This window comes from Penicillium concentricum, assembly GCF_028827145.1.
Source record: "Penicillium concentricum strain IBT 3081 chromosome Unknown utg000001l_segment0_segment0, whole genome shotgun sequence".
Lineage (NCBI taxonomy): Eukaryota > Fungi > Ascomycota > Eurotiomycetes > Eurotiales > Aspergillaceae > Penicillium > Penicillium concentricum.
In genome coordinates this window covers 3,957,936-3,978,465 of record NW_026622754.1, presented here as the reverse complement: position 1 = coordinate 3,978,465, position 20,530 = coordinate 3,957,936, and the positions used below count along the sequence as shown (strand labels likewise).

The 20,530-nt window shown below is 43.8% G+C and overlaps 4 protein-coding genes across 4 annotated transcripts; 2 read left to right on the top strand and 2 right to left on the bottom strand.

Moving 5' to 3' along the window:
* Window positions 1-452: 452 nt before the first annotated feature.
* Window positions 453-2,644, top strand: N7517_001502 (endo alpha-1,4 polygalactosaminidase; the record flags this gene model as incomplete). The annotated part of the gene is made up of 2 exons (XM_056719232.1): window positions 453-1,570; window positions 2,377-2,644. Coding segments are annotated over 2 exons (1,386 nt in total), but the record flags the coding sequence as incomplete, so codon positions are not given.
* A 750-nt stretch (window positions 2,645-3,394) lies between these two features.
* On the bottom strand, window positions 3,395-5,086 carry N7517_001501 (translation initiation factor eIF-2B gamma subunit family protein; the record flags this gene model as incomplete). Its single annotated transcript, XM_056719231.1, has 2 exons — window positions 3,395-4,848; window positions 4,915-5,086. 2 exons carry the CDS (start codon window positions 5,084-5,086, stop codon window positions 3,395-3,397), a joined length of 1,626 nt encoding a protein of 541 aa, XP_056583366.1.
* Window positions 5,087-5,526: 440 nt separating this feature from the next.
* Window positions 5,527-7,082, bottom strand: N7517_001500 (Major facilitator superfamily domain general substrate transporter; the record flags this gene model as incomplete). The annotated part of the gene is made up of 3 exons (XM_056719230.1): window positions 5,527-5,903; window positions 5,958-6,048; window positions 6,108-7,082. 3 exons carry the CDS (start codon window positions 7,080-7,082, stop codon window positions 5,527-5,529), a joined length of 1,443 nt encoding a protein of 480 aa, XP_056583365.1.
* Window positions 7,083-19,211: 12,129 nt separating this feature from the next.
* On the top strand, window positions 19,212-20,434 carry N7517_001499 (uncharacterized protein; the record flags this gene model as incomplete). The annotated part of the gene is made up of 3 exons (XM_056719229.1): window positions 19,212-19,737; window positions 19,913-20,005; window positions 20,091-20,434. The coding sequence occupies 3 exons, from the start codon at window positions 19,212-19,214 to the stop codon at window positions 20,432-20,434; spliced, it is 963 nt and encodes a 320-aa protein (XP_056583364.1).
* Window positions 20,435-20,530: the final 96 nt, after the last annotated feature.

The window sequence follows — 20,530 nt, the reverse complement described above, 5'->3', positions numbered from 1 at the left end:
AATTAAGTCGGATTGGCATGAGTTCAAGCAAAATATCCACAAATGAACGGGAGACATCAACCGCGAGGCGTTTCTTGGCAGTTGTTTCATTGTCCCATACTCTTCCGGATTCTCCTACCATTTGGTCTAAGCTATCACTTTTACTGGCACGGGGGCTCCGGTATGCTTGGCTTCGTTTAACGTCCTCCGCTAGTGGCTCGGTCAGCTTATTACTCTACAGGTTAATATGTGAAAATCTGAAACGGCTCGATGCAGGGTATATCCTAACTTCTCAGCGGCATATCACGGACTATAAGTCCCGGACAGCCACTCATGAAGTCCCCTATTCTACCTTCACTATTCTTCAGTCTCTCCTTTCTTTGACACTTGCTGGAATCAAGTTGTCTATCCATTCTTTTCTACAAACACATTCATTCCTCACATTCCTTTCAACTCAAACCAATTTTACCAAAATGATGCAGTTTTCCAAGCCTTCGGGCTGGCAGGTCCTAGCGACAAAGAGAAAGCTCCTGATATCATGTGTTCTGGGCGTCTTTTTTCTTGCCATCGGGATGGATCTCCGAAGAGAGCCCCGATCTGGACACAACCAGAAGATGTCCAAGCGCGACAACACCGACACAGACGACACCGATATCTGGCAACCAGAAGCCGGAGTAAAATGGCAAATCCAACTTGTCGACCCCGTCGAAGACACCACTGTCGACGCCGACATCTGGGACATCGACCTCTTCGAGAACACCGCTGAAACAATCACCACTCTGAAGGAGAAAGGCCACAAAGTTATCTGCTACTTCTCGGCCGGCACATACGAAGACTGGCGCCCCGACATTAACAAGTTCGACCCCGAAGACTTCGGCAGCAACCTCGATGAATGGCCAGGCGAGCGCTGGCTCGATATCACGTCGGACAGGGTCCGCGCGATTATGAGCTCGCGGTTGGATATTGCAAAGGATAAGGGCTGCGATGGTGTTGACCCGGACAACATTGATGCGTATGGAAATGAGAATGGTCTTGGGTTGACCGAAGCCGACTCGGTTGACTTTTTGACTTTCCTGGCGAAGGAGTCGCATTCCCGTGGCATGGCTATCGGGTTAAAGAATGGAGGTGATATCATCGGCTCAGTCATTGATATGATGCAGTGGTCGGTGAATGAGCAGTGTGCTGAGTATAATGAGTGTGAAGTGTATGCTGCATTCACCGAAGTCAATAAACCTGTTTTCCATATCGAATATTCCGGGGAGTCTCTTGAGGCTCGGGGCTATGATGATACTTCGGCCACCACCGACACTCCCACTGGCAGCGAGGTTACCGCTGCTGGCAGTATTGGGCCTGAGGGCTCTAATGATACTCCTGGAAGCCTCGCTGCCCCCATTGAAAATATTGACCTTACGCCTGGGGTCGCTGGTGATACTTCTGGCAGCCTTGCCGCCCCTCTTGAATCCATTGACCCTAAAGCTGGGACTACTGGCACCACCACCGAGGTTCCCAGTGGCAGCGGAGCCACCACTTCTGACAGTATTGCTCCTGAGGCCTCTGCCGATACCTCTGGCAGCCAGGCTGGCCCCCTTGAGTATGTTGACCCCAAGGAGGGTACCACTGGCACCCCCAACGAAGCTCCCACTGGCAGCGGAGGCACGGCTGGTGACAGCATTGCGCCCGAGAGCTCTGGTGATGCTACTGGCACGCCCACAGACCCTAAGGAAGGCACCATCACCGGTGGCGTCGACCCGAAGGAAGGCACTACTAGTACCACCTCCGAGGCTTCCACCGGTAGCGACGTTGACCCCAAGGAGGGCACTCTCACCGGCGGCGTCGACCCCAAGGAGGGCACTACTGGTACCACCTCCGAGGCTCCCACCGGTAGCGACGTTGACCCCAAGGAGGGCACTCTCACCGGCGGCGTCGACCCCAAGGAGGGCACTACTGGTACCACCTCCGAGGCTCCCACCGGTAGCAACGTTGACCCCAAGGATGGCACTGTCACGGGCATCGGCGAGGTCGACCCAAAGGAAGGTACTTCTGGCACTACCACCGTGGCTCCTTCTGACAGCGCAGGCACTACTGCTGATAGTATCACGCCTCAGGGGGCTTTGATAATGCTTCTGGTAGCCAGGCTGGTCCCCTTGAATACGTTGACCCCAAGGACGGTGCTACTGGCACAACCACCGAGGCTCCAACCGGCAGCGGAGCCACCGCTGCTGATAGTGTTACGCCTGAGGGCTCTGGTGGTAGCTCTGGCAGCCTCGCTGGCCCTCTTGAATACATTGACCCCAAAGACGGCACTGCTGGCACCACTTCAGGGTCTGATGATACTTTAGCCAGCCTCGCTGCCCCCATTGAATATCTTGACCTGAAGGTTTCTGATGATACTTCTAGTCCCGCTATCAAGACACCAATTGGTAACGAGGCTACTGCGACTGACACTGTCGCTTTGGCTAGCACAGACGCAGATACCACCAAGTCTGGTAGCATCAATAGTCCCATCAACACTAGCACTGCCACCACTGCTGATATCAATGCCGATGTCACCAAGGATGAACACCTTTGTGTACACGGTCGTTACAAAGTCCGAGCCAGAAGTGTTCTCTCCTCGAAGTTGAAGATATCAGCTTGTAACGCAGCCAACACCAACAAATTCTCGACTGTTATCAAGAACATGAACCTCGATGCCTGGGTCGAATATTGTTAGACAATCAATCCAGTGCGGTTTCGGTCCTGTCGAGATGCTGGATCCCGTTATGTATGCGCGATACGTTACAGCGCCTATATTCCACTATCACACTCTCAACTGGCCCCATATGCAGGTTACCTCAATTACTGCAGGCCGCCATGACCCAATTCTCCCTTATTTTACATGTGTTTTGCATCCAGATTGTCATATTGTACATAATTCCTCTGTAATCCATAGTTCTGTATTCAAAGATCTTACACTTTATTATCCTTCCGGTATACTTTCTCATGTTCCATTAGTCAGGCTCCTATAGTAACAAATCAGTTTGCACGCTGGTTGGCTGGAAGGGTTGGGCAATCACTGTCGGTATCCGGTACAGCTCGAAGAGAGAGCGTATAAAAGCAGACGAGATATATTAAGTATAGGAAGAACTATTGTCTTTGCGATTGGGGCGAGTTCATTCGTACAAATTGCTTAGAATAAAATATAATTTTGGTATAGTTGTTCTATAGTGTATAGCACCAGAGGACCTTTATTGAATTACGTACCTCATGTTGCTATGTACTGGAGGTCTCTTATGAAAGATAAATCCACAACTCATAAAGGCATATGTTTTGATCATGAAGTTTTTTAATATTTCTGTTTTGCCTCAAAATTTCTTTTTAACAAACACACCAGTTGACGTGAAGTAGACGGTGACCGGTCGCCATCATACCACCCTCTTTAGACACACAAAGTCTCAGAAACCATGAACTTCTCATCCCTAGCAGTCGTTTCCTTCGGGATCAAATTAGAATCCTGGACCTCACACCCATTCAGCACAGATTCACGACCAATCTGAGCCCGTCGACCAATCACACATCCAGTCAACTGAGCCCTGGACTCAACGACGACGCCCTCCATCAAAACGCAACGAAGGATGCGCGCTGAGCTACCGATCTGGCAGTTTGCACCGATCACACTCTCCTTTATAACGGCAGCCGATTCAACAATCACATTGTCGCCGAGCAGACAATCTTTCTTTGTAATATTGCTGGGCGAAGCCACGCCTTCGGGGTAAGCAACCTTATGGGCGTGCGCGAAAGGTGACGCTTCCTCTATGCCGACTTCATCAAGAGATGGCATTTTTGCTATGAAAAGCGAGGTTGAAAGGAGGATGCCTATGTTATCGACTCGTCGGAGGAACGGGGTTGAACCTCGGTGGACATAAGCTAGGATTTGTGGCAGTTCAGTAGCACCAGATTGGAAAAGCCCATCTGGCTGCATTTCGGAGCTCAAGCGAGTTCTGGTAGTACTCATCTCCCGCAGGTTGATTACTTTGTCGACGAATGCGCCAGTTGGGCTAGTTTTGGGGCTGGAGTAGTAGTCCTTCTCGGTGGTAGTGGTGTCTTTGTTGAAGTCCATGGTCAATCCTAGCTTGTCGCCGAGACCTTTCTGCCATCTTGCTTTGGCCCAGGTGCCAACCAGATCCTCGCTAACGGATTCCAGTCTGCTTTGGTGGCGGAGTAGATCCTTGACCCAGTAGGGGAATACGTAAACATGGGCGTCGCGGAAGGTAGTGAGCATCCTGATGCGCGCACAGTTCTGGACGAGAGAATGACGAATGAGCAGGCCTTTGTCGTGTTTTATTTTCTCCTTGATTGTATCCATCGGCATTGACATGAGAAGTTTGGATAAGTTGAACCGTGGAACTAGCGGTTCTTCAGGGGGTGGGAAAACGGGCGCTTCGTCGTACTCAAGCGGTGCGATGGCCACGAAATCAGTTGCTTCCTCTTGGATGCTCTCCTCTCTGTCGTCGGTCTGGTAGTACACAGCGAGACTACCGGAGCGAGGTTCGAGCTGACGATTGAAGTACGATCTGGCTGGAGGGGATGGATGGCGAGCCCCTCTAGAATCGTTGCTATCGCTGACGACACACTGGGTGCCCATCCACGCCTCAAGGATTGACTCAGCCGGAATCTCGCAGATGAGATCACAGGGAAGGAGGAGGAAGTTGGTGTTGATACATCTCTGGACTTCTGGGAGGCGGAGCAGCTCGGCGGTCCCCATTGTCATCTCGAGGTCTTTCGGTGCGACAACAGAGACTGAGGACGAGTAGAAAGATGTAAGGTACGGGTTTTGGTCCAAAGCGGCCCGAATTGGAGTGTAAGAGAGTGGAGGGGTGATCAATGTAATATCTGACATATAATTAGCCGATTTGGTTCAGCGAGAGAGATAGAGAGAAAGAGAATATTCGGACTTACCAGTGACACCTGATCGTCTGCAAAAGTCAATGGCATAGAATACCATGGGTCTGTTTGCGACTTGAATGAGGCACTTTGGATACTCCTCGGGTCTGGATGTGAATGTATTGAGTGAACTGCCAGGCCCACACAGGATGAGGGCCTGGAAGTCCATGGAACCTGCGTGAGGCATGGCTGTCAGAGTGGGTGGGGTCGAGGGAGCGAGATTAGCACGCGTTCAAGATGCAATTTTCTCTGAGAGGAGCTATCAAGTTCTTGCGTGACAGTTGTGAGATGGAAAGGTAGAGAGGATTAGAGGAGGAATGTGTTTAAAGAAAGATCTGGGGGCAGCTTGTTTGCTAGGCAGGTAGTTGAGATATTTGAGACCAAGTGGTCACGGGTTATTTGCTTTGGCCATATTCCTAGGGATACTATATTCCAGGCTCATATATGTCAACTCACAGTCTCCACCGTCACAGTGTCTTGCTTTTTCAAGGGGATAGTGTGAGAGTTAAGACATAAAAACGTTTAAAGTTTCGATGAGCTGGTAGAACGATTTCGATGACAGCTTCGATTTTAAGCTGGAAAGTCACATGGGAAATGCTTAGCATGGAAGGGTTATTTCCTGAATCATCATCCATCTTCTTCAAGCCCAGCGTCCAATTCATTCTTCCGATCCTTCCTCCAGACAAGCCACCATGAAGCCAAAATGCCCGAGATAGCTGCACACAAGAAGCAGAGGCAGATAACGTATGATACTCGATACGTCGGTCCAAACGCCGTACTGTACACATGAGGCCCAGCAATGCCACTTAACTGAGCCATGGCATTCGTCAGCCCAATACCAATTCCCACGGCCACTGTCCCCTCGAGTGCACGAATACGTTCTGGCCAGATGACAGGGTACGCAGATCCGGCACAGGCGGTGGCGACAACCAAGGCGAGGTATTTGACGAGTGAGCTTGGAACTGTAATCAGGATTATATAGCAGATGATTGTCGTGCTTTCGACTGTTTTTGCTATTAGTAGGAAGTCCGCACACAATGTGGAAGATTGATGCTTACTCGCGACAGCAGTAGTCCAGGGCCTTATCCAGCCTTTGTGTAGCAAATACCCAAGAATATTCAGAAAGAAAAAGCATGCGACATAAGGAGGCTATTAGTTGCGATCCAGTTAGCGATGTCTTGCGGATTGTTGGATTAACCCTAACTCACAATATTCATTAGCTGCGATAAAGCGGTCGAAGTAAAACCAAGCTCGTAGATAACAGTAGGCAAAGCGTAGTTCACTCCAAATCCGCCAATACCATGTCCAATCCAGTAGACCGTGAAAGTATACAGCGTTGGACTGGAGAGGAGAGTTTTCAAATCCGCCCAGTTCCAGCTTTTGTCTTTGCCAGAGGGTGCTGTGGAGGACAGACGGCCTTTTAGAAAAGCCCTCTCCTCTTCTGTCAACATACGGGCGTTTTCGGGATAGTCTGGAAGACCGAATAACGCTATCACAGACAACAAGATTGCCGGAAGGCCTTCTATAACAAACAGCCATCGCCAGCCCGATAGCCCCCCGGCTCCATCCATAAAACTGATGGCATACGCCAGCAACCCACTCAATGCACCGGAAACCTGACCAAGCGAGTAGAAAAGAGCAATTCTCCAGCGCAGCTCAGATGGTTTGTACCAGAAGGCCATGTGGTAGAGCACGGAAGGGTAGAACCCGGCTTCGGCCATTCCAATTGCAAACCGCACACACATCATCCCCGGAAAATCCTGTGCAGCGCCGGCAGCGCAGGCACAGATACCCCAAGACAAGATTAGAACGAACATCCATCTCGAGGGCGTGACGCGTTTGAGAAGGATGGTATTGGTGGGCTCGAAAAGAAGGTAGCTGTATGAGAAGATGGACTGTGTCCAGGCCCATTGGGAGGAGTTGAAATTAAGCTCTTTCTTGATTCCAGTGTTGGCTTCTAGGTTGATTATGGCGGCGTTGGAGTAGTTGTTAGAATCAATGACCCGGAAGATGTATACAATCGAGTAAAACCCAACGAGCCAGAAATCTATCTTTCGCATCACTCTTTTCTCAAGTTTGGTGTTATATTCATTTTCTGAATCCTTGCCTTTGATCTCGTTGGGCGGAATTGAAGGTATACTGGAAGTACTTACTTCCAGTTCGTCGTGCTTATCCAACACCATACTGTCGATTTCTGAAGTCCGTTCGATGCAGGATCAACTGCTTTGAGTAATTTGACCTCATCGAATAAGTAAAATCAATTTGTTTTCCACGTAACACCTCTAATCTTAAGTGTTACTTGAACCCCTCCATTCTTGGCGACACGGGATGTTAGGGCAAGGTGCCATGATAGTTTGGATCACGACATATCACCCCCAAATGTCCCTATCCGGAAACATCAACGAACGTGTCTAATTGAACATTTATTACTGATTGTTTCTTCGAATTGCGGCATGCATACTCTAAAACGCTATACTTATGGGGATTCAATGAAGGATATTCCCAGGATAATACCCCATGGACAAACTTAACTTTCATCATACAGAGATAAACCAACAAATGAGAATACAATATGCCTCCAGGTAGCCTATTTGTCGCCTCAGTAACTTGTTTTCTATCTGTGTTGTGGATTTTCGCCAAAGCAGTACATGTAACGTGCACAGATGAACTTTTAGGGTTTGTTCAAGGTTCTACAAAGTTTATGTACTACAGCAGGTTTTTGGGTCCCTCGCGCCAACTTATGTAGGTTATTTCTCAATTTTAACGGAATAGTTTATGAACTCGATATATGCCCCTACTCCAAAACACCTATAATATCTAAATCGCTCGTACATCCCGTAGGCAAAAAATCGCTACAGAGAGAAATTCCTGTTATCTCAGAAGCGCAGGTTCAATAACGACAACAATTCGTAAACCTGAAGCTATTCACGATGCCTAAATAGGCAATTTCCCCGCTTAACGGATGATGAATTTCAGCTTGTGGATGCGTGCCGTAGCAGAGGTCCCTGTGCGATAACACAAATGCGAGGATACTAGCAGATAGACCTTGCCAACTCCCACCATTTGGTCCCATAGGAGTGCTAAGAGATGGGACTAAGGTATCTAGTCCGGTCCTATAGGACTATAAATATTATAAATATAGAGAAAAGCGTGACCTATATAAGTTAAAAAAAAATGCCCTATATTTATTAGTATTTAGTTTATATTAAGAATTGGCATTTAGAGATTTAGGATCAATTTTTCTATTAGGATTCAGTATAATTCTAGTATTATATAATTGAATTATCTAGTATACTATATATTATTATCCCTACGCCTCTTACGATCTCTTTAGGGTCGAGCTTAACTTATGCTATTAATAATAATAAGAGGTAATAGATATAGTGCCGAATTATTATCTAACTCCTTAGTAGCCTCCTAATCTGTATCAATATCAATATCTCTAACTTTATCTAAGCCCTCGCTATCTTTACCCTCGCTAATTCCCTCTAATATAGAATTAGGAAGTTTCGCTTCCCTTACCTTCTTAATCTCTATCCTTTCGTCTAGATTTAGAATAGATTTAGGTTAGAAATCCTTACTAGTTTCCTCGCTCTTAATATTAAAGTTAGATAAATAGCGGAGTATTATTAGATCCTAGATTATTACTTCATTTAATAACCCTCGTCGATAATAGCAGATATCGCGAGTAGTACTAAAAAGGCGCTTAATACCTATACCGGTAGCTAGGATAGAGAAAATATCCTATACGACCGCTATAAGTATCGGAAACCGATATTTATTCTCTTTCTAAAAAAAAGTATAGGTTAATTAAGCTCCGTTCTATATAGGATTAGATTAGTTAACTTATAATTATATAAATATAAATAACGTATTTCACTACCGAGCTGCGCACACCACCGAGCTGCGCACCCCACCTAAAACGCGCCCCTAGATTTGCACTTAATTAATTCAACCACCCACTATATCACTAATTCGCCCTTAAAGCTCTCGGAATTTAATATAGTAAGAAGGTAGGATCTTATTAGCTACGTAGGCTATTTAGAAATAAGAAATAAGCTCTATTCGTGAAGTAGCACGCCGATTTAACGCACCCGAATCGATACTCCGGACACGCCTATATAGCGTTTAATACCGCGCGACTTCTCGTGCTAATTCTTATAAACTAATATAAATTAAAGAATATTCTCTTTAAAAATAGATTCTCTCTATATATTCTCGGGGATTAGTACCTGGGCCTTCTATAGTTCGGGAAATAGCGAATCTTCTTCTCGAAAAGCGCGGAACTACCCTAGTATTTTTAGTTAGTAAAGATTAGGTTATAAAATTTATAAAAAGGAACCTTCTCCTCTCCTCCCGATTCTTAAGACGCTATAATTATAAACGTGCGAAGTGCGAAGACCTAAAGATTATTTAGGAGTGATTTAATCTTATTTAGAAAACTATTATTTAATTTAGGATCGACCCTAATAATATCTATAACTTCGATAAGACTAGCTTCGTAATAGGGTTAATCGCTACTACGAAGGTAATTACGAGAGCTAAATTCTATAGTTAGCGCTCGCTTTTATAGCCTAGAAATCGCGAATAGGTGACTACTATTAAGTGTATAAATTTATTAGGTTAGGCCCTCCCTCTATATATTATTTTTAAAGATAAAGTCTACTTAGAATTATAGTTCGAAGGCCTACTAAACGACTAGCGAATTAAAGTTAGTCCTAATAGTTAGACTTTAGATAAAATTAGACTTCGCTAGCTTAAAAAGCTCTTTATTCCTAGTACTTCTTTCCGTATAGAGGGGAGGTAAAGGCTACTAGTTCTTAATAGATACGGAAGCTATTTAACCCTAAAATTCAATAAAATCCGCGAGTAAAATAGGATAATACCTAGACTGCGACATCGCCCGTCCACGATGGGCGGTGGGCGTTATAGACGGGCACTCGAAAATCCAAATAGCCCACCGCCCATGGTTAGACCTCATTAAAAACATTTAGAGGGCCGGCATCTCCCGCCCTCCGCCCGACCCTCCGCCCTCTGAGGGCCGCTCGAGGGCGGCCCTTATCGGCCCGCATAACCAACCTCTTGTAATTGCTGTAATATGACCTTCTACGCATCGTATAAAGATCAAAATTAGACTATAGATTCAAGTAAGCTTTATAAGTATAACATTGAATTTTGAACTAAGTACAGTCTATAAAAATCGAGAAATCGCGTAAAAACATAGAACTTATATCTTAATATTAGATATATATTTTTAAGATATACGATAGTACTACCACTTTCTAAGCAAAACTCTGTAATTTCTAAACTATCTAAATAACGCGTTCTATTATATATTTAAAGGTAATTTATAAATTTGACTATTAATATAATCTATCTATTAAAAGAAAGTTAAATATTACGTATATAAAAGGTCTATAAACAGCGTTTATACATAGCGTAATTAAAAAAGTCATATTTTTTGCCTGTTTGTCTTGTTTATCGGCCCTCAAAATATTTGGAGGGCCGCTTGGTGAGGGCGGAAAAAAGACCCGCCCGACCCGCGGGAGGGTGTCGCCTGCCCTCCGCCCGCAAAAGTGCGGGTCTACGGGCGGTTATGAGGTCTACCCATCGTGACGGGCGATGTCGCAGTCTACCTCCGTACTCCTCTTATCTTTTATAGCCTCTTAATATCGGCTACTTTACTATATTAAAGCGATTATGAGTAATTTAGCAGATAGAATATTATAGCCTAATAGTAGGTTATAATATTTTATAGAGGAAGTAATATCTTATATTGTTACGGAACTAGCCTAGTTGTGCAACTTAGACGGGTTTTAAGAACAAGAAGGTTTCGTTGAGGAGAGGAGTTCTCCTGAGCTAATAAATGTGTATATATTCCGTCGAAGGCGGTAACGTTTGGCAGATTCCGCGTAGTATAAGCAAGCATCTTCTATAGGGCTTCGTACGAAGTACGACGGCCCTATAACAATACCCCCCCCCCCCCCCCTAGGACAATGACTATTTGCTTCAATAGACGCTAGATTAGGAATCAATAGGAGAAGCAAACAAAATCGTGGCCTGTGAGTAGTTTAGCAGATAGAATATTATAGCCTAATAGTAGGTTATAATATTTTATAGAGGAAGTAATATCTTATATAATATGATTATATAAGATATAGTATTGAAGGTTATACTTATCCTAAATAGGAGATAAAGATATATGTATATGGATGAGAATATATTAAGAAGTATATTGTTATTCTATTAGAGAGTAGACTGTCACCCTTTTTATAGACATTTTAGGAGGCAAATATAAGATAATATAAGATATCATATTATCTCACGATTTATGGCGATTTAGAAGTGAATCATAATATAGTTTACCACTATTAGTATATCCTTAGATATAGTAATAGTTACCAGTAATTTATATATGATATCCTTCACACCATTATACTCTACTATAATATACTATTATACCAAGAGGCTAGAAGTACTCGCGGCTAACCACTATATAGGTCTCCTCCCTCCCTAGGTATCCGGTAAGTCGAGAGTCGTGTGCGGTCTAAATAATTTTCGTACGAAGCGGCTTAGAGTTAGGGACCTATAACCTTCCGTAGAAGCGAAGTTTCTAGGCTTAGTCGATTATATATTCGGAAGTTAAGACTTTTAGCTTTAGTTCTAGTGGGAACTTCCGTAGGCCCTATTATAGTGTCCGTATAGCGCCCTAGTACTCGTTATCCCTATCTCTCGCTAGCTCCTAGTCTTATTCGTTAGGGGTTTACTATACGGTCGTGGTATAGATATTTATAGTAGCCTTATCGTCTCCTATCTACGTTAGGAGACACTTCGTACGATCTACGATTCTTAGGTCTTCCTCGGTTAGGTTATCTTAGTCTCGTCGTAATAGGGCGTCCGCTCGGGCGTTATCTATACCGGGGCGATATTAGAAGTCGAAGTTAAACCTACTTAAGAAGAGTAACTACCGTATATACCGTTTAGTAAGCTTCCTTAGTTTAAGGAAGTATTCTAGATTCTTATAGTCGGTGATAACGAGGAATTTCCCTTAGACTAAACGTAGTTCTACGTCCTATACTTCTAGGTATCGTACGATAGCGAGTAGCTCCTTATCGTAGATCTCGTAGTTACACTCGGTAGGAGCGTTTTTCTTAGAGAAGTAGGCGTATAGTCGTAGTATACCCTTATTATCGTACTATAAGAGGACTCCTCTAACCGTATATCCTAACGAGTCGGACTCTACCACTATCGTACGAGATAGGTTAAAGGCTACTAGTATCGGCTCTATTATAAAGAGTTATTTTAGCTCCTAGAAGCTCTTCTCGTATATAGTAGACTAGATAAAGGGGACGTTATTTTACGTAAGTTAGGTAAGAGGTCGTACGACTTCTAAATAGTTTAGGATAAATTATTAGTAGAAGTTAGTAAAGCCGAGGAATCCCCTTACGCCTTAGACTATAGTTAGTGTTTCCTAGTCGAGTATCGCTTACACTTTTTTAGCGTCTATCTTAACCCCTTCTCCTACTCGTACGATAAAGCTAAGGTACTTAGTTTCGGTGTATTCGAATTCGCACTTCCTAATATCTAAGTATAGGCTAGCTTCCTATAGCTTCTAGAGGACCTTCTTTACGTGTTTTCGATAATCTTCGATATTCCCTTCCGAATAGATTAATATATCGTTAAGGTAGGCGGAGTAGAAATCGTCTAGGTATTCCCGTAGGGACTAGTTAATATATTTCTAGAATAAGCTCGGCGCGTTAGCTAGGCTAAAGGGGGTAATAAGCTATTCGTAAAGTCCGTACCTCGTATAAAACGCGGTTTTCTATTCTTCTCCTTCGGTAATCCGGATCTTATAGAACGCGGCTAATATATCGAGTTTTATAAACTATCTCGCTCGTCCGATCTAGTTTAGCGTCTTATAAATTAGGGGAAGGGGGTAGCGGTCCTTTTTTATAAGAGCGTTTAGCGCTCGGTAGTCGACGTAGAAATAGAGCCCTCCTCCTAGCTTTCGTACGAATAGCACTAGTGCTACTACTAAGGATTTACTAACCCTAATAAAGTTCTTATCTAAGAGCTTATTTAGGGTCTTTCGTAGCACTAGAAGTTCTTCGTTCGATATATTATAGAGGGGCCCCTAGGGGACTATTAGTTCTTTACTATTTTCTCGTATAAGTTCGATTTTATAGTCGATTCCTTCCCCGCGGTATAGTGGGAGTTTAGTCGCTTTATCGGGGTTAAATAAAGGGAGGAATTCGTGGTACTTAGTAGGGAGTTCTACCTTTAGGTCCTTTAGTTTCTTAGTTTTTAATACTTTCTCGATATCGGCTATAGAGATAGCAAAGATTTAGGAATCGTACGATTTATAGTCTTTTATTACTAACTAAATCTCTCTATATATTAAGAGTGCCGAGATCTCTATAGTATCGGGGAGAGGAGTTTTACCGATCCTATAGAGGCGGGTTTTCGATAATCGAAGATATAACCGGTTCCTTAAAGGTTCGAAGTAAGCGTTCTATTATCTTAGCTAGGGTAGGCTAAGAATTAGGTCGTATCCGATAGAATTAGGGATTATATAGAAGTAGGTCTCTTTCTTAAAGTGGTGGTTAATTAAGAGGGAGGTTCGTACGATTTATAAAATCGTCCCCTTTCCTCCTATTCCTCTTAATCTTCGTGGTAGGATCTCGAAAGTCTCTAAGTTCCTTTCTTTCGTAAAGGCTTCACTAATAGCTATATATAATAGGTATCCGCTATCGACTAAGGTACGGGCTATAGCTTATCGGTCTAGGGTCGCGGCAATAATAAACGGTAGGGAGTTTATACGCGTAGCTTTAAATTCTTCCTAAATAGAATGTTTTAATTTTAAAGTATCTAGCGACCTCCGTACACGATTTCGTACGAAGGTTATTCTTTTCCCGAGTCGTTATCTCTATCTATATCGATAGCGTTTACCTCTAGAGGTCGGGTAGTAGGCCGTAGTCTATAGCCCGTAATTAGGTGCCCTCTCTATCCGTAGCGTAGGTATTCCCCCTTTATTCGGCGTTAGTTAATCTCTTCCTAGGAGACCTATTTTACCCGTTTATTTATACGAGAAGGACTACTCCTTTAGTTTATCTTTAGGGCCGCGATCTCGGCTTCTAGGGCGGCGATCCTAGTTACTTAAGTAGGTTCCTAGTCTATCCTACCGGCGTCGTCTTAGGTATTACTAAGATTGCTACGGAAGAAGGGTCTTAACTTCTTCTTCTAGAGCGTTTTAATCTACTAAAGGTTATAGTCGATCCGAAGAAGGCGGTTCCGGTAGTTATTATACGAAGCGAATTTAGCTCCGACGGTACTCTAGAGTAGATCGACGTTAATTACGGTCCGGAGAAGGGCTATCTTCTAGGTATCGGACTAGTGTAATCTACCCGCGGTAACTAGTGTCTAGTCGAACTTAGATAGGAAGTCGTAGAGACTCCTCCTACCCTACTTTATCGAATTTACTCGTACGAGGGCACGTTATTCCTTATCTAGGTCTTTAAAGTAGAGATCTATAGCTTAGTAAAATTTATTAAGAAGGAGGGGTTTCTTCTTATTCTCTATTACTAAGATCTATACGTAGGCTTACTAGCTCGTAATACCTTCTAGCCTACTAAACGCGTAGTAGGTCTTTATTTCCTCGGAGTGAAAGTAGTGGGTATCTATTAAGAACTTAATTTTTAAGTTCGTACGAAAGGCTACGTACTCCTTAGGGTCCTATCTATTATAGGTTCGTATATCGGGGTAAGTTAGCCGGGTCGGCCCCCTTTCTATCCTATCGTTCTCTCGTAGTAGGGGGGAGATCTCTCCTATCGCTTATTATGCCGGTGGTGCGTCTAGTAGGTTATTGTGATCGAAGGTATTATATCGTTGTGGTTAGTAAGATATCTTATCTCTTACTCTATACTAGTAGGAACTCCTTACTAAGCGTCGATAAAGGTGATAAACGAAACCTAATGTTACGGAACTAGCCTAGTTGTGTAACTTAGACGGGTTTTAAGAATAAGAAGGTTTCGTTGAGGAGAGGAGTTCTCCTAAGCTAACAAATGTGTACATATTCCGTCGAAGGCGGTAACGTTTGGCAGATTCCGCGCAGCATAAGCAAGCATCTTCCATAGGGCTTCGTACGAAGTACGACGGCCCCATAACAAAGTCTAACTATTAGGACTAACTTTAATTCGCTAGTCGTTTAGTAGGCCTTTAAACTATGATTCTAAGTAGACTTTGCCTTTAAAAATAATATACGGAGGGAGGGCCTTCTTGGTATAATAGTATATTATAGTAGAGTATAATGGTGTGAAGGATATCATATATAAATTACTGGTAACTATTACTATATCTAAGGATATACTAATAGTGGTAAACTATATTATGATTCACTTCTAAATCGCCATAAATCGTGAGATAATATGATATCTTATATTATCTTATATTTGCCTCCTAAAATGTCTATAAAAAGGGTGACAGTCTACTCTCTAATAGAATAACAATATACTTCTTAATATATTCTCATCCATATACATATATCTTTATCTCCTATTTAGGATAAGTATAACCTTCAATACTATATCTTATATAATCATATTATATAAGATATTACTTCCTCTATAAAATATTATAACCTACTATTAGGCTATAATATTCTATCTGCTAAATTACTCACAGGCCTATCCCGATAAATTTATACATTTAATTATAGTCACCTATTCGCGATTTCTAGGCTATAAAAGCGAGCGCCGACCGTAGAATTTAGTTCTCGTAATCACTTTCGTAGTAGTAATTAACCCTATTATAAAACTAGTCTTATTAAAGTTATAAACGTCGTTAGGATCGATCCTAAATTAAAGGATAGTCTTTTAAACTAGATTAAACCACTCCTAAATGATCTTTAGGTCTTCGCACTTTGCACGTTCGTAATTATAGCGTCTTAAGAATCGGGAGGAGAGAAAGGGGTATCGTTTTATAAAGTTTATTACCTAGTTTTAGCCGACCGTAAGAGCTAGGGTAATTCCACGACGTTGAAGTAAAAGATCCGCTATTTATCGTACGGTAGTAGGGCGGGGAGCTACTCTACGAGAATCTATAGAGAGTATCTATTTTTAAAGAGAGTCCTCTTTAGTTTTTATTAATTTATGAGAATTTACGCGTGAAATCGCGCGTTATTAGGTGCTATATAGGCGAGTCCGGAGAGTCGATTCGGGGACTTCGAAACAGCGCGCTACTCCACGTATAGAGGTGAATTCTTTATTCTTTAAAGCCTTAATAGCCAATAATAACCTACCCTCTTGCTCTATTGAATTTCTAGAGCTTTAAGAGCGAATTAGTGGTATAGTGGGTGGTTAAAATAATTAAGTGTAAATTAAGGGACGCGTTTTGGGTGGGGTACGCAGCTCGCTTATATACGTAGCTCGTATGTGAAATACGTTAACTAACGTATTCGGTAAGCGAGCTGCGCACGTAAGCGAGCTGCGCACCTAACCTAAAACGCGTCTATGAATTAGCACTTAATTAATTTAACTACCCACTATGCCACTAATTCGCTCTTAAAGCTCTCGAAATTTAATAGAGTAAGAGGGTAGGGTCTTATTAGCCATTTAGGCTTTTAAGAATAAAGAAATCTTATTAATCCGTGGAGTAGCGCGCTACTACGAAGTCCCCGAATCGACACTTCGGACACGCCTACGTAGGGTTTAATACCGCGCGATTTCTCGCGCAAATTCGCAGAAATTAACATAAACTAAGGAGGAATCTCTTAAGAAATAGATTCTTTCTATGGATTCTCGTGGATCTGCCCCCCGGCCTTCTACTATACAAGAAATGGCGAATATTTTACTTTAATAACGCGGAATCACCCCGGTTATTTCGGTCGGCGAAAAATGGGTCTATAACTTCGTGAAACGATACCCTCTCCTCTCCTCCCGATTCTCGAGACGCTATAATTACGAACGTGCGAAGTGTGAAGACCCGAAGATTATTTAAGAGTGGTTCGATCTTATTTAAAAGACGATTATTTAATTTAGAATCGACCCCGATAACGTTTATAACTTTGATAAGACTGGTTTCGCGATAGGGTTAATTTCTACGGCGAAGGTAATAACGAGGAGCGAATTCTACGGCCGGCGCTCGCTCTTATAGCCTAGAAATCGCGAATAGGTGACTACTATTGAGTATATAAATTTGTCGGGTTAGGCCCTCCCTCCGTGTATTATTTTTAAAGGCAAAGTCTACTTAGAATCATGGTTTAAAGGCCTACTAAATGACTAGCGAATCGAAGTTAGTCCTAATAGTTAGACTTCCGATGAAATAGGAGTTCGCTGGCTTAAAAAACTCTTTATTACTAGCACTTCTCTATGTACGAAGGGGGGTATAGGCTTCTAGTTCTTAACGGATATAGAAGCTATTTAACCCCTAGATTCGATGAAATTTGCGAGTAAAATAAGGTTATACTAATTTGTATACCTCCGCACTCCTCTTATCTTTTATAACCCCTAGATATCGGTTGTTTTGCTATGTTAAAGCGATTATATAGTCGGCTGGTTAAAATAAAAATGCGGAACGGGATTAACTATATCGATAAACTTGACTTCCTCGAAGTATATCTACTTACACGAATTGAAGCTTTTAAATCGGAGACTATTAAAAATAGCTTTAGAGTAGCCGGTTTAGTACCCTTTTCACCTGACCGGGTGCTTTCAAAGTTAAATATTCGTCTTTGAACACCGACCCCCCTCCGAGCCGTGGGAGCGAATTAAGCCGGAATTTTACACTAAAAACACCAGCTATAGAGAAAGAACTACGTCGATAGGCTTCGTTAATCAAATCTTTACTTCGTATAAGATCTCGAAGCCCACTAAGCCCGTTAGATCGTGCATTAAATCAACTTGTGAAAGACTTCCGTCTCACGATATAAGGTGCTATCTTACTTGCGAAAGAAAACAAGGAATTACGCGCTGAAAACGAGAAGAAGAAGTAAAAGCGCACTCGATCTCGAAGGTAGATACCCGCTGAGGAAGGCCTCTCGGTTCAAGAAGCTTCTCAGTTAATTACTAAGCCGGTAGAAGCATTTGTAGCACCTCCCCCTCCTCGGCGGAGAAGGCCTTCACCACCTTTGCAGCCCCGGATGAGAGCATTACTAACGTGTGGTTTATGTAAAAATCAGGGCCATAGGAGAGATGCATGTCCAGATAGATGATCAATTTAGTCTAATCTAATTAATGGTGTTTTGGTTGAGATAAATATAGTTGAATTCAATGAGTTGGTTTGGGTGCGCAGCTCGCTTACCGAATACGTTAGTTAGTTATTTGACAGGTAGGTATGGCCTGGAAGTTATGGCAGCATAGGCTTGGCACGGGGCTTGCCCAGGACATCTCTGACCTGGGTGAAATGAATTTTTTGGCCTAGGCTGTGACGGTTCATGGATGCTTGGGTTTTACCACTACGCCATGCTGGCCAAAAAGGCACAATGTTTGGTCAGCGACCAAGCACCCAAGCTACTATATATGCTCGATCTCTGACAGTGGGTGACCCAACTGATCCACTGGCACCGATAGCCCAGGGGACACACTTTAGTTCCCAGGGCTGTCCAGTTCACTCCCAGGAGCTGTAGGTCCTCTTATTTATTATCACCTTGATTCTCGCTTTGAGGGATAGGACGTGAACACAATCTGTTTTTCGCTTCGTGCGTGCAAATACCACTGAGAGTATCTCGCTACCAGGTCCGTGGAGCGCAGGAATGAACTCTTGCCGGAGTATATGACCATAGGGCAACTGTTCCTCAGGGTCAAGGATCCTATACCGTGGAGGCGACAACCAGCTGAAGGATGAGAATTCTGTAGAAGCTTTGGTTTTCCAACTCGGTGTTTGTGATTCTATCGTTGTCCAGTGGCGTGTATTATGCAACCAAGCTCCACACAATCGTACCGAAGGCTTACGCGACGAGTTGAATGAAACCTCCTAATTAGGTTCAGGGACCGGCCGACGGAGACAAGTCGCCTGTCAACGGAGACTTTCTCGCGTTCATGGAGGTAGCTGAGTAATCCGGCATTTGTAATCCATAACCTAGGTAGTTAACTATCTACAGTCCGTGGCATCAATAGACAAAACATTATTTGAGGCGGGATATTACTACTCTACCACTCTGAGTTTCAGAATTCTGTATAAAACGTGATAAGTTCAACCAGATATTACCGTTGATTTCCTCGCACGCCTTATCTTCTCTTTGCAATTAAATCCACGTTGAAACTCCTTTTATGTCTCTGCAGTATTTGTGCACCTGCCTTGGACATTAGAAAAACAGAATGTCAATCCCCACCGCTTCTCATGTTATAGCCGTCGTCGGCGTGACAGGGAATCAAGGAGCTGGCGTTATCCAGGCGCTGCTCGGCTCTAGGACCCCAGACGGAGGTCTATGGCATGTCCGGGGCGTAACGCGCGATCCCAACTCACCAAAAGCGAAGAAGGTTCTATCCGACCACCAGACAAGCGACAACCGCCTTTCTCTCGTTCCAGGCGACGTGTACGACAAAAATTCCTTCCGAGTCGCCTTTGTGGGTGCATATGGTGTGTTTGCCATGACTTCCGAGACCCATATAGGAAGAATCCTGGAGAAGGATGAAGAAATGAAGCATGAGATTGAAGCTGGTCAGAATATGGTCCTGGCTGCGGAAGAGTGTGGTGTCAAGCATTTCGTCTTCAGTAGTCTGCCAGACATGGTCAGCGCGACGGGGGGTCGATTTGTGAATATCCATCACATGAACAATAAGTATGAGGTTGAGAAGTTCGCGAGAGAAAGACTTAGCAGCGGGGTGACTTGCCTTATTCCGGGTTTGTACCACAGCTCTGCATCGCAATCCTGTACTGACAGCGGGCCTTCTTTTGTTCAGGATTCTTTTATTCTAATTTGCGTTGGCCTCAATATACCATCCGCCGATGTGAGTTCGGCTTGAAAAATCCAGACCTTAACCCATCCAAGGTACAGGCTAATATGACAATTTGGTAGCGGACGGCGTCGTTGAGTTTCGTATTCCCATCCCCGGTGGTCAAGTTGCACAGTGGACAGATCCAATCCACGACATGGGAATTTTCGCAGCGAGTAAGTTCATTTAATTTCCCCTAAACCGGGTAAAATGAAGAATCCATTCAAAAGGGTAACTAACAAGTCGATTTGTTTCAAAAAGGAGTATTCGAGCTCGGTGTCCCAAAAACCCACGGAAAGACCTACTTCGTGCTAAGCTCTCGCACCACACCCGGTGAGATGGTAAAGACATTCACAAGAGTCACCGGCCAACCTGCGATCCACGACCCCATATCTGCGGAGGAGTTCGGCGAAATGACGGCTCCGCGCGTCGGGCCGGCCTTTATGGAAGATGCCAAGGAGATGATGGAATGGGCTGCTGTGGTGCCTCCGGATAGAATCTGTTACGGGGCTTTCGCTGAGGATCAGGATCGCTCGTTTGAGGAGCTCGGTCTGAGGGCTTCTACTTTTGAGGAGTGGCTTCGCCGTAGTGGATGGATGGGTTGAAGTAGTCGTCCGAGGTGAACTTCCCCCTCCGACCTCGCTGCGCAAGGACATTTTAGCCGCGTCACTGAAGTCCGTGTTAACACTGAATAGATATAA